General features: G+C 45.5%; 1 protein-coding gene across 2 annotated transcripts in view; it reads left to right on the top strand.

Annotated features, from left to right (window-relative positions):
• The first annotated feature begins 792 nt into the window (after positions 1–792).
• Positions 793–14,190, top strand: part of Csp (Cysteine string protein) — a 40,323-nt gene continuing 26,925 nt past the window's right edge. The window contains exons 1-4 of one of the 2 annotated variants that reach the window (XM_075671352.1): positions 793–1,087; positions 1,377–1,458; positions 1,840–1,896; positions 11,116–11,268. In XM_075671352.1, the coding sequence (XP_075527467.1) occupies positions 1,062–1,087; positions 1,377–1,458; positions 1,840–1,896; positions 11,116–11,268 (318 nt within the window). In that variant the 5' untranslated portion in view covers positions 793–1,061. The remainder of the gene's footprint in view (positions 1,088–1,376; positions 1,459–1,839; positions 1,897–11,115; positions 11,269–14,190) is intronic. The other variant, XM_075671353.1, reaches the window with a different exon arrangement.

Below are 14,190 nucleotides of genomic sequence, written 5' to 3'. Positions count from 1 at the left end.
TGGCAAAAACGCAAGCACCAATCATCCTACAACACATTTGAGTTGAGATATAATATCTCGCGTTATTTCTTTCCCAGCGCTTAATATATTGCTATGCCTGCGTCTTAATGGAGGTGCGTCTACTCGAATCGTCACTCATCTGCCGTATTCAAAAAAAAGACCTCCTGCATGAAGTGCGCACTGCAAACATTCATCGCTTATGTGACAGCTTTGCCGATCCGCAGCTTAATAATCAATTTCTTCCTCATGGACGCAGCCGGTGGGAATGAGTCAAGGCTCATATCACCTACCGCATAACTACCGCTCAGCACCCATTGTGGCACGCAGCAAATACGGTTGCTTCTATGTTTGCTCATTCTGAGCTTGTTAAGTGCCATTCAGGATCCCGCTGGAGCTTTGAACGCGTTAAAACATCAATGGAAAGTAGAGGAAAAGCGTAGACAACACCAACACGCTACGCGAATGAGCGGCATGGGGTGGCAGTTCCGATTGGTTCCGGCCGCCGCCTCACGACGGCGTCACCATACACGAAAGTTTAGAGTCACTGGAAAAATTTTTTTTCAGTGGGCTTCTTCGATTTTCCACTTCTGGCTACCCGCGGGCTGCCAGAGCCAGCCTATGAAAGTTGCGAATAAAGCGACATCAACGGTCAACGGTGGACGTAAGCGGCTCCCTTAGATGCCGGATATCTGTGCAGGTCGTTGAGTTGCAGTAGGTCGACACCCAACCAAGGTTGACCCAAATGTTGGTGGCTATCTGTGACGCAGTACGCTTGCAATCTGCTCGCAACACTGGGAACTGTCGCTCACTGCCGCTCATGTTGCCTCTGGCAGCCGCTGGGGCTGCGGGTGCAGCAGCGGGCGTCTTGCGTTGGAGGTGTAGGATAAGTGTTCTGTGGTGTAGGAGCGGCGGAGGAGCTGTGTCTGACCTCACGAACTGTCATATGGGAGCGAGGGCCTGGACAGCGATGAGTGGAACCACGTGTTCTGTACGATAGCGACCCTCTGCTACAGCTCGGCTGTTCTGCGCTCGTCGCCTGCAGGACTTTATTGGGTCCCGACATGGACTACCCCGGCCGAAAGCTGTCGTGAGTATGGTCTAGGTTTCGGGACGTCTTTATAAGCCTAACGCACAATCCTCACGGGACTGGAGCGCGGCCTGTAGATATTGTTCTTCTCGAGCTGTTGTTTTCATTCTATTATTTTTCTTTTATTTTCCGGCGCAATTGCCCAGGTGTGTAAGGCTTCCTTGTGATGCTCTGTCATCGAACAGCCTCCGCTTGTGTCCGCAGATTGGGAGGCGGGGGGTGAGGGGCGGGGCACCGGGTGCCTTGTGCACCAGTTATCTTATAGTGCACAATTCTCTCTTGAGCGCAGCACCTCCGGAGATTCCTTGTATGAAATTTTGGGTCTACCAAAGACATCGACGCCAGATGACATAAAGAGGACATACCGGCGGGTGAGTTACACCTTGGACTGCTCGATTGACCGTTTTGGTACTGTCAGCCAACGTTCAGCATTAAAGTTGAAACACCTGCTGTTTATAATGCAAAATTGCAGGAGCACAGCTTGCTTGTAATATGACTCTGCTGGGCCTGATATCTAAAGTAGCAACGCGGCTTGTCGAACCGATTGCAACCTGCATCAGCTCAAACCTGTTAGACGAATTGACCCAAAATCATCTATATGAAGTATGCAGTACACACACGGAAAAAACAATACCCAAGAAGAATTTCCTTGATCACATACGTGTATATTAGCGAATTGCAATAGCAATCACTTGGATGTTTTCAAAAAGTCTCATATGTTCCTTCCTCTGCTCTTCATTTCGTGCCTGTAGTTAGCCCTCAAGTATCATCCGGACAAAAATCCTGATAACCCAGAAGCTGCAGAAAAAGTGAGTCACCCTCATGAGCATAAGTTGCGTATGCTTGCCTGTCTAGAAATTTGTAAGCAGTGGTAACATTTCTTGTCTTGTGCCATTGCAGCTGTATCTTAGGGCTTGACAAGGTTTTGTTGCATGGCAACTTATCTTTCAGATTTGATATTGTGGAGATGGGTTTTGCACGTGGCTTACCCTATGAAGGACGGTCAGGAAAAGGCACTATTCGTGTGGAAAGGTGCCTCAATCCCCACAATATGAGCACAACAGCGTTAAGATGCGTATATACTTGTGTAAGGGCCACACATTCTTTTTTTTCTGAAATCTTGGCTGGGTGCAGAGTGTACATGAATCATGCTGAGGATGGCCCACTAAAGGTTCGTACTGTTTCTGCAACTATAGCAGAGGGTGTGAGAGATGCAAATGACATAACACTGCATTAAAGGATTTCAGTTGCTAGCCCATCGTCCGCAACCAGCTCTGACCCAAACAAGGCTCCCTTCTTTAGAGGCGAAATGTCACTGAGCTGGCTGAAAACACTACCAACACAGCCGAGACGAGGCACCACACAAAGAAATAATGACGTAGCGGTGGCGGCCTGAGTGGTGCTGACGGAAAAGCAGCTAGCGTTATCTAGCAGCAATGAAACTAACTTCACTTTTCAGTGGGACATTTAGAATTTTTTCCCAAAATTTTGCCCTCCAATGTTGGGGTGCGGCCCTTACACGAGCATATACGGTACTTTGTGCTGTGTCTTGGCTTCTGCAATACTCCTGATATTCCTTTCAACACCTAGAAAATATGAAAATTCGATTGGTTCACAGTAACGAATTTCTCGGGTTATTTGCAGCTTTCATAAGTTTTGCATGTCAAAAATTTCAGGTGAATCAACATTTTATTATTTGTTTGGTTGTACCTGGCAGCTCTGTAGCCATAGCATTCCCGGCGCCAGTGGCCACAATCCACTGAGGGCAGAATTCAAAAATAGTTGTGCACATTGAAGAACCCCACATTATCACAATTAATCTGGAACCCTCAACTGCCTTCATAGCCTACTGTGTAGCTTTAGATTGTTAAACACTATATCTGCTGAAAAGTTTATGGTAATCATTCAGGCTTCACATAAGCTTTGGCTTTCGTGTGCTCCCTTTGTGCTGTCATTTGGCTGGCAAACCACTCTGGCAAAGAAGTGCAAGTGGGCAAAACCCTCATGTGCACCTTTACTGGCACGTGAACGCTATCTCCTATTTGAGCATGCTGCAGAATGAATATATATTCTGTATTAGCATGGAACATCGAGTAGACAAGTCTGTTGGCAGATCCAAAGTTGAAAAAAATGTTTATAAACATTGCTTTAATGAGCTGGTGTTTCTTGTGCAAAGCAATCAAGGTCACTGGCATTGCAATTTTCAGCAATCTTTTGATTGAAAGCCTTAAAGGGACCCTAAAACTATTTTGTACAAATGTACTGAGTCGTTAGAGTAGGTCCTTCTGATCATTAATTGACGCATCTAAGTGCTCCGCGTAAAGCGTGTAATTTATTATAAGGTTTTAAAAATGTACATCGCTGCCGATCGTAGCACACTGCTCAGCGTAACTTTCAGCCGCCCCTACCCATATGGCTTAAGTCAACCAATTGATGTCAGTAGGGCAAGCTATCCGATTGGCTGCCCAGGGCGCGTCATCGATAATTTTTCCACCTTTATGGTGAACAAATGATGTTCGTAATAGTTGGAATGTTAGTTCATTTGTTTTTATAAAAAAAAAAGTAACAGAAAGAGAATGCACAAGAACAATTTCTCACTACACTTAAGCACTTCCTGCACACAAGCGTCGTCTGCGTGTGTTGCAGCGTGCTCCATTTTGATGAGAGCTCGGTGGTCAGAGTAGGTCTGTCTTTTCGCGAGCTCTGATTTGACTTTGTTGCATTGTGGACTGCAAACGTCGCAACTGGCAATATGTCGAGCTGCGGCATCATGTCCCTCAGCAAGGCAGCAGATGAGCGGACTGGCTGCAGCGCATCGGACTGCTGCTCTCCGATCAGCACCTAGATTTGCTCGTTTGCGGCCGTCACTTTACACCGGAAGATTACTAATGCAATAGCGTTTTGAGAGTCCGGTATTAGTGTAAACGCAAGTGCAAGGGCATGGGGCCTGGCCGTCTGACCGTGTCGTTTCACGGAATAAACAGAAGCGCAAGTGTGAATGGTCTGCACAGTGCAGCAACCTGGTGACATAGAGCTCAACCACACACAGTAGCAGTAACAAAATGTATTCTTCTTTGCTGCTGGTGTAAATTTTTCACAGGAGTGTAATCGTTCACACATTGTTTTTGTAAATGTTTAAAATGCTTTACACTTGCCTAGAGCAATATTAGCGCTTTTTTTGGGTGGTTAAGCTCTGTGCCAACGGGTGGCTGTACCGTGCAGACTGGTCAAGCTGCTCACGTACGTTTATGCTAAAGTTCCTTTATCAGCTTGAGTTTATGCCTCCAGCCATCCATCGAAACGCCCAGGTCGCCTGTGGTTACCAGAATACCAGATATGTTCGGCGCTGCGACAGAATGCTTACAACGCATGCTGCTTCGATAGCGCTTGGGGCCGACTGCCAAGCAGCTAGCGGAGTTTGGAGAGGCTTTGCGCGTGCGCTCCTAGAGAACCGAAAGTCGACGACATGACGTGCCATCGTGACGCAGAGCCAGTGAAGGCGGAGCATAGCCCCGATCACTCGGAGAACGAGTTGAGGAGAAAATGCATGACTGCATGACTGTCCTGGCGCTGTTTGGCCATACCTGGCCCTTGCGCCACTAAACAACGCACATTAATTCATTCATTACTATGGAGGAGGGTAACTTGTAATCGTCCATAGTTCTCTTAATAAGAGACGTTTCACACAAATTGTCGTGCAAATGATCAACTTTAGCTGTACTCTACGTGTCTATAAAATTGGTCCGAACTGTTTCAGGGGCCCTTTAAGCATTATAAAAAAATGCTGATAATTCTGCTGCACATTCTTTATTGTCCCTTTGTATGACCTGGGCACAGCCATATTATGTATCTTGGCCTTGTCAGAACATGCTTTAGACCCATGTGACTGCATTGTTAAAGGTGTGACTCTGCTGAAGATGGTGTCTAGTATTTAAAGTTCAAAGCATGTACACAAACTCCTACCTTGGAGCAGCTTGCTGGGAGAACAGTAATCTTTTAAAGGTGAGAAATCATGAGTAGCCCTCAACCAAAAAATCTGCAAATGTAGCTACTGTCTTCTGAAAGAGTATCTTAAGAACTAGTACTCCTTTCTGTGCAAGCCCATTGGAGAGTGAAAACTGGGCTCAATGTCGTGTGCTTGAAATTGCACCATTTGATGAAAGAAGTCAATTTGGTAGGAGGACACCAAAAGCCATATTCTTGATATCCCTACTGGTATTTCAAAGCTTGCAGAGATTACTCCTAGTTTCCAGGTGACTTTTTGTGCAGACATATTATTCAGCTGTTCAAATTTTGAGTTTTCATAAAACAGTGGTAAACACAGATTTCTGGCATGACAGTTCCGAGCGTACACGGTACCACACAAACCCAGAGTTGGCTAGACAAAGGTTTTACTGGGCTGTCTGCATGCATATGTCTTGCAGATTGCATTATAGACATTGTTGATTCAATATAAAGTTCGAAACAGGCCTGGAAACCAGGTTACATGCTCTTGCCTTGCATTTGGTTAGGCCAAGCTAGCCTTCATGAATACATTAAAGTGTTTCTGTATCTGCACATAGCTTTTTAGAAGAATCACCTTTGTCCTCTCGGTAGAAATTTAGATTGTTCTTCACAGAACGGTTATACTTGTCATTTATGTCCTTGCCAGAGAGCATGTTCTCCATGTCCACAGAACTTGGGATCATTATTTGTTTGTTTTGCCTTACATCCTTTCATAGAACCACTTGCAAGCGATAAGAGAGTACCAACAACATAGACCTGCACCTCCATGAAACCAGATATGTCCAGTGTATGAAAGTGCCGCTCTTAAAAGAATGTCGGCGCGCACCAGTCCTTTGCTTGGATTTAAAATACTTAACCTTGGGAGGCATTTACCCAGTGTCCTTTAAGGAAATCGCAATCATTTGTTAATGGTTCATTGCTACTAGTATTTTTATCCATATATGGATAAATCTATATATGCCCCCGTGGTACGATTTTGAACCGTTATGTGACTGGACATTGACACATATAAAGAAGAAAGACACTCCACGCGAGCACATTATACAAGAATTCTGTGCTCCTCAGGACAAATATCAAAATCGCATGGAATTCTACACTGATGGCTCTAAAACGAAAGAACACGTGGGTGTGAGGGTTGTAACGGAAAATTGGGAAAAAATTATTCGATTGCCGCAACATGCCTCTGTTTTCACGGCCGAAGTTTTCGCTATATGGATTGTTGTTAAAAAGATTATCGCTGATAAACACAAATGCAGTCATATACACAGATTCTTTAAGCACACTGAAGGCTCTACATCTGAAATCTGAGTGTGAACCCCTGATAGGAGACATTTTAAACATGGTGGCGCGTAACAAATACGGGAGGTCAATTCGTTTCTGCTGGGCTCCAAGCCATGTTGGAATACCGGGTAATGAAGCAGCTGATAGATATGCATTGATGGCAGTGTACAAAGACATAAACACAACACTCCCATATAAAGATAGCATCCGTGCGATTAGAAAAGCCTTAATGGTAAAATGGCAATGCGAATAGGACCGTTGTGCCGACAAGCTACATCTCGCGAAACCCATAGTTGGCGAGTGGAAGACATGTTATCAGGAGCGGTTCATCGAAGTAGTTTTATGCCGACTACGCATTGGGCACACACACCTCACACACAATTACTTATTACGAAAGAAGACACACCAACATGCGAGAAATGTCAACAGCCACTAACAGTTATGCACATATTACTCACATGTACTCAGATTGAAACACAGACGAACACTTTTGCAAAAATTATATCAACTACACATACCTTTACACCTTGCTCTAAGCTCTAATTTTAGGTGATGATCTGCTAGTCCCATTATGTGACGTCCGTAATCTCTAGACGACACTGGATTTTTACATAAAATATAGATTAACAACATTTTCCTTCATAAACTGGATTTTAAAACACCTCGTGTTTGGTGCAGCATAGAGTTAGCCGTTTTTGTGCCATTAAACCCCATTTAACTAACTAACCAACCATACTATATGGAATTGTATGCAATTCATAAGGCTTCTTTCTTTAACTTGAGCAATCCTCTGCAGACTATGATCACCCATGACTCGTAGGAAACAGGACGTCAGTGATCACTATGGTACTGTGGGGTTGTCACCCGTGCTCTTGGGACAAAGGAACGGCAACACAAAGGAACGGCAAACAATCACAAGGGCATTTATTGCACCTTTCATAGACTAATGCCTGCTAGCAGAGTTGCTATCCACAGAATATGCCAATGGGTGTGCGACAAATTGCGGAAGTCCAACTCGCCGCGACCGGATAACGAGCGAATGTTCGCCCCATGCTGGACACCGCCTGGTTGTCCACGCAAAGGGTGGCGTGTTCGAGTGATTGCGTTCCTCCATTCTGGGGTAAGCCTTGTGAGACAGTCTTGCAGAACCATGGAAAAGCGCACGCGCAGAACATCCATGCTGCTTGCCGACCCCAAGAGGAAGAGCCTTCTTCTTTTTTTGCGCCCAAGTAACCCCACTGTTAGGTGGCGTTAACAGAGCCACACTTGTGCCATCTCTTGCAATGCGCTTCAACCAGACCAACTGCCGCTGGCACCAAGCCATGCGGCGAAGCCGGATTACAGGAGATGGCAGCTATGTGGGAAAACAACATATCGGGGCACGCGTGAAGAGTCGCACATCCCCTGATAAGTGGCGACTCAATGCCTTGCTGCAAAGTGCCGTATGTTCTGTCTCTTGATCAAATATTGCTAGCATTGGTCCCTTGCACCTGTTGTTTCATATTGCTACGGAATTGTATTACCGATGACGAAGAGGCTAGCAGTAAGAAGACGACGACGACGATTGGAGGCTAGCGCGGGTTGTTGCCTCTTGGCCAAGCGCGGCGTATTACGTTGTAAATATACTTGTATATAGCTTTTCATCTGCGTCTTCTTACGTAACATATCTGGTGGAGGTGGACGTTCCCTGTACCTCGTCACGGAGCTTCGCAGTGGCGCCTAGCTTCATGGCTCCCGGCGATGACAACTCGACTCAGCCGCCTCCGACCCCTGCTGCCACTTCGACGACCTACATCACTCTCCCTGCTCCTCGTGATCCTGGTGTATTCTCGGGCAAAGATGGGGAAGACGTCAACGACTGGATCAGCCTGTACGAACACGTCAGCCGCAATAACCGGTGGGACCCTACTCTCATGCTCGCCAACGTAGTCTTTTACCTCGGTGGCACACCTCGAGTTTGGTTTCGGACGCACGAAGAGGAGCTCACCAGTTGGGATTCGCTCAAGCAAAAGCTCAGAGACTTGTTCGGCAACCCCTACGGTCACAAACTTGCCGTGGCGAAGGCGCTTTCCGGCCGTGTGCAGACGTCAACAGAGCCCTATGTCACGTACATTCAGGACGTCTTGGCTCTGTGCCGCAACGTTGATGCACACATGACTGAGTCAGACAAGGTATCCCACATCCTCAAAGGCATTGCCGATGACGCCTTCGACTTGCTCGTATTCAACAACGTCGCGACGATGGATGCTGTTATAAAAGAGTGCCGCCGCCTGGAACTTGCTCAAAGCAGACGTATCGATCAGCAGTTTGCCCGTTTGCCCAACACCCCAGCGACATCTTCCTGTGCCGACGCTCCTCGTCCCAACAGCACCGGCGATATTACCAAGATTGTCCGGCGTGAGATTGCGACCGCCTATCCGGCTGCCTTCGACTCCAGCCCCACCAACGCACCTGCAGTCACGGTTTCCCTGATCCAGGCAGTTGTCCGCCAGGAGTTCGAAAACATGGGCCTTCACACCATCTGCTCGGCCCATCGCCCTGATACCCATCCGGCTTCTTCGATTCCGCCCCGTCCCGCATCTTCTTACCCACCACGTTTCCGCAACCCAGCTGAATGGCGCACTGCTGACGACAAGCCCATTTGTTTTCACTGCCGTCGCATCGGGCACATTTCTCGGCACTGTCGAAGTCGCTGGACTTCCCCGAACCGGTCTGCTTATACTGCCTACTCTCGCCCCTCAGGTGGCCCTTCTCGTCCCTATGCCGCACGCTCCGATAATGCCGCTACTGACTCTCCTGCGCCGAACCGCCCCTATTCTCGTTCACCTTCGCCCCAACGACGACAATCTCGCTCTCCCCAGCCCCGTCGCTCCTTTTCGCCGACTCCCTTCGTACGCCGCTCCCAGCCGGAAAACTAAATGATGCAGCGCCTCGTGGTGACGCTGCATTGCTCCCTACGCCGCCAAGCTCCGGGACGGTGCTTTTGCCGCCGGGGGTAGTGCTACGGAATTGTATTTCCGATGACGAAGAGGCTAGCAGTAAGAAGACGACGACGACGATTGGAGGCTAGCGCGGGTTGTTGCCTCTTGGCCAAGCGCGGCGTATTGCGTTGTAAATATACTTGTATATAGCTTTTCATCTGCGTCTTCTTACGTAACAATATTTTGTTTTTCTGCAAGTGCCAGAAAGTTCCTGCTAAAATAGTTAACCATTTGCTGGACACCTATATTATCATAGGACTGACATGATGAAGAGCTGACAAATGTAAGACTGGGAGAAATTCTAGTTTTGCTTATGATGTCACCTAGGCATCTCCACAACAAAGTGGCACTTCTACAAGCTAAATGTAAGGCCTACTTGTTCTGTTGCAGAGAACATGGCCTTGAGGCATTATTGTGCACTTGTTTAGTAGAGCTGCTCACCAAAATGCCTACCTGGAATCGCCACTGGTAAAAAAAAATTGCTGTGGCTGCTGAAAAATCTGCACCTGAAGAAATTCCAAATGGAAAGTGCGAAAAAATATAGGAAATTAAGCGAGACGTGAAATATACATATCTTGATGTCGTTTCATTCAGTGAAACTTCATTCAGTTTTCAGTAATGTTAATGACAAATTTGCCTTTTTATAGTCTTAACCACTTTTTTACTGACTTTTTGCTGGCCAGTTAGCGTTTCAGGCAGCATTGTGAGCAACTGCCTCTGGGATTTTCGAAGAAGTCTTGATAGACACAGCCAAAATTCAAAATTTTTGACACACACACTGTGCTATACTCATAACCATAATGTCAAGGTTGTGGGATCATTCCCCACCTGCGGCAAGTTGTTTTTTCATCCATTTTCATTTCCATTAATTTATTGTTTCTTTATTTCATTTATTAAGCACAAGTAATTTCCCCTATGTTGTCCTTGGTGTCAGTGCTTGTTGGCTTCTTATGATATGACTAATAAAAATCGGGCCCATCTGTTAACCCCCTTTCTTGTTTATTACATAACGAGGGTGCCGAATCTGGCAACATTAATGCCTTCAGGTAGCATGTGGGGGTTTATTGACCGGTTGCCTTCACCCAAAAAGAACACATTGTCGTGACGCCTGCGGCAGAAAGGATGTTCAACATCTGCCGCCAAGGTTTGTGAGTGGTGGTGCTGGCTAACACTCTCAGGGTTCTACTAGGAAACATAAATACCCAAGAAAGTGGATGGGGAAATGGTGCTGCGGTAGCTCAATTGGTAGAGCATTGCACACGAAATGCAAAGGTTGTGGGATCATTCCCCACATGTGGCAAGTTATTTTTTCGTCCACTTTCATTTCCATTAATTTATAGTTTCTTTATTTAATTTATTAAGCACAAGTAATTTCCCCTATGTTGTCCTTGGTGTCAGTGTTTGTTGGCTTATGATATGACTAAGTAAAATCGGTAAAATCTACATTAACATTAAATTTGCACTGCGCGCCATGGTGACATTAGTAGGCGGAGCGTTGTGGGCACGACCCGCACCGCCGCAGCCTTCGCAGTGCAAGGCATTGAAAAAGGAGTAGAAGCACTGTGGAGAATGTGTTTGATTGCCAGTAACTATGCTTCTGCTGAAACCATTGAAGTACTTTATGCAGCAAACTATTTCTGAAATAGCATATTTTAACTTCAAGTGCATTTCTCCACTTTGATAAAAAGTGGTTCAGGGCCCGTATAAAAGTGGGCATTCACTGGGCCAGGCTAGCATTCACTGTGACATGTGTTCACGCAGTTTAAGGACATCAACCGAGCGCACTCCATCCTCACGGACCTCACCAAGCGCAACATCTATGACAACTATGGCTCCCTGGGCCTCTATGTGGCTGAACAGTTTGGTGAAGAGAACGTCAATACCTACTTCGTGCTCACGAGTGGCTGGTGCAAGGTGGGTGCACAGAGTGTACTAAAATTAGCATTGTCTAAATCTTAGTGATGTGGCACTTGTGCCAGCAGCCTAGACTCCTTGTAGGATTGACAGTCAGCAGCTAGGTTGGCCTAGGTGCAGTGACATATGTAAGATGGTAATGCACCAAGGATTGTATGATTTTGTGCATGCAACCTCTGGTTTAAAGCAGCGAGTGGCAAAACGGCAGTGTAGTTTCTTGTGCTTGAATTTGACACTACTTAACACCTTGACATACCTAATTGCACATTCATTCTCCATAAAAGTTAGCACTTGTTCAAGTAGTAAGTAGTAGTGATACTTCTGCTGTGCAAACTGCACTGAGAAGCAAACTCTGCTACTTTCTGCTACATTTAGGCAAAATATGAGAAATCTGTGCCTACCCCTAGTCAAAAAGATTGTCCCAGCTTTTGAAAACATAATCAAGCCACTAAGCCCTCAAGTGCTGTTTCTTTGCACCATTGAAAGTGGCATAGTGTGTATCAGCGGCTGCGTTAGCTTCTCCGGTGGACAGAGCCAAGGCACTCCAATTAAGCCAGGATTGTATCTCTTTCTTCCCTGGGCTGTTGTCTGTAGTCAATACATTTCACCCTGCCACATGCGCGTTGCTTAGGCTACAGGACAGTGTCGCTGTTCAGGGGGCAGCAAGCGATCACGCTGATGCAGAGCCATACCACGTGCACTTCTCCTATATGACCAATGTAAAACAGTGACCGAACTTTCCGATGCTGTACTGTACCCTGCTCAATTTTTTAACATTATGCACATGATGTTGCAGATGTGGCAGCCGTGAACAAAGTTGTTGCTATTCAGTTTGTCGCCCTCACTTTCGATGGTAAGGTGATTTCATGTCATTAGGAATGCCCACTACTAAGATTTTGTTTCAATCGGCACCAAGCAGCAACTTCTGCTGCTGGATACTGACGAAGTGGTGCTGGTTAGGCCGAGCACCACTTCGCATCCAGCTGACGTGATGTCTGGCACCAGGCCGTCCTGGCAAGGTGGCCGTCAATTTGTTTGGACTAGTGAGCCCCCCTCGGTGGTATGGTGTGAGACCACAAGCTATCAGAATCAGAATCAGAATCGGTTTTTATTGAGATCATTAGAATGATTACATCTCAATATCACCGATTCTCAATAAAAACAGATTCTGATTCTGAAGCTATACTGGCGGCAGGAAGCAGAGATTGGATCCGCAGGTGACATGCCAGCAACTACTGTGAATTCTTTTGCGAAGCTTGTTTTTGAGCTTATGGGATGAAACGGCGAAAGTTTTCATGTCGGCAGAAAGTTCTAAGCTGAATTTGTGCGTCACAGCCTAATTGAGTGTCTCAAAGTCAAAGGTTGCGTACGCATATCTCAAGGTGCACGGTACATTGAGCTGCACAACAATGAGCAAAAGCAAAATGCCCCCACGGGGTCGACCACTGCAGTATTCCAAGTAGACGGTATATATCAGTAAAGCACACCACGGCAAAATTGAGCAAATTTACATACCATTAATGTTGTGAAAAGCAACAAAATTTTCTGCTCAAGTTCATGTTTTAGAACTGCCTGATTATTCGATCGTTTTTGAGGGAAATCTGAAAAAAATCGGTCGGCGACTGTTTTTAGCATTAAGTTGACACTCTTACTAATTTCACATTCAAAGCAAAAGCCTCGACACAAAGCCGAAACCACGATGTGATGTAGGTGATTATGTAGCATTCCAGCCTAGAATCCTGGCAGAGCTTATAACAGCTGTGCTACTGCCGCCGTCTGTCAACAGAGATTCCCCCGCAATAAGCTGCGTCAATTGAGAAGGGTACAGGAGGGTGGGTCTGTTTATAGACTCCCACCTGCAATTGTAAAGTTATCCTACTGACTCCCAAACATGATGATAAATATCTTAGAAAGGAAGTGTTCTTGAAGAATCAAACAAAATTAAGTTGTCTTTGAGTTGCTTATACAATTTTTAAACATATATGCAATAAATCGTACAGTAAAAACATTTTTATTTGCCGGCTCTACTTGTTCACAAAAACTGTCAGCGTAAGTTAAGCGCATAAACTACCTATGCAAGCAACATTTCGCGTAGCTAGCAGTAGCTTTATCTTTTTATCAAAATTACTAATACGTTAACTTCAGAGGACTTGTATAGTGTGTAAGTGTGTTACGACAATGCAAAAATAAGAAATTGATAACTCCATTTAAGGAGGTAAAAAAAAAAAGTGCACCCATTATACTAGGCTCTACTGTATTTGTTTTTTTTTTCAGAGTGCTTCATTCAAAAAAATACATTTATAGAACTGAAAATCACGCTGAAAGTTGTTAAAACATCTAAGTCTGCATGTTGCCCATCCAAGCACTTCTGTGCTTTTATAAGCCACTGAAGTGCTTTTTAAGCACATCTTAGGATACCAGTGCTTTGTCGCAGTCCATAGTGAGGACTGTGACGAAGGTGGGGTGTCATTTTAGTGTTTTGATTGAGGTTGTGTACCTACGACCACTTGCTGCTTTCACATGGCTTGCCCACTGTACAAGATCCGTATAATATCGTTTGCAATTGCTTTCATAATCCTGCTCCAAAAGTCAATTTTGCTGCTCGAAAATGCTTTTTTTTTTTTTTTTTTTTTTTTGCTGCTCCAAAGGCTGCTCTGAAATGGCATGGGCCAGTAGCATTACTGAAGAAACCACTGTAAAGGGGCACTAAAGGCTCTAAGTCACGCTAAGGATACTGAATCCATCTATACAGAGTCTATTTCTATTCACTCATTTGGTGGGAGAAGGTTGATACAGTCAGTTTCCATTAATTCGACTCTGACTGGACCAATGAAATTGATTATCTGGCGAGCAGACTTCAACAATAGACAAAAAAAAAACATCAAAACTCCTGTATTCATTTGGCAGGTTCTAATGTGCCCA

Source organism: Dermacentor variabilis, chromosome 10 (assembly GCF_050947875.1).
Source record: "Dermacentor variabilis isolate Ectoservices chromosome 10, ASM5094787v1, whole genome shotgun sequence".
In the NCBI taxonomy this organism is placed as follows: Eukaryota; Metazoa; Arthropoda; class Arachnida; order Ixodida; family Ixodidae; genus Dermacentor; species Dermacentor variabilis.
The sequence above is the reverse complement of the archived record's forward strand: the minus strand, read 5'-3'. Positions and strand labels throughout refer to the sequence as shown.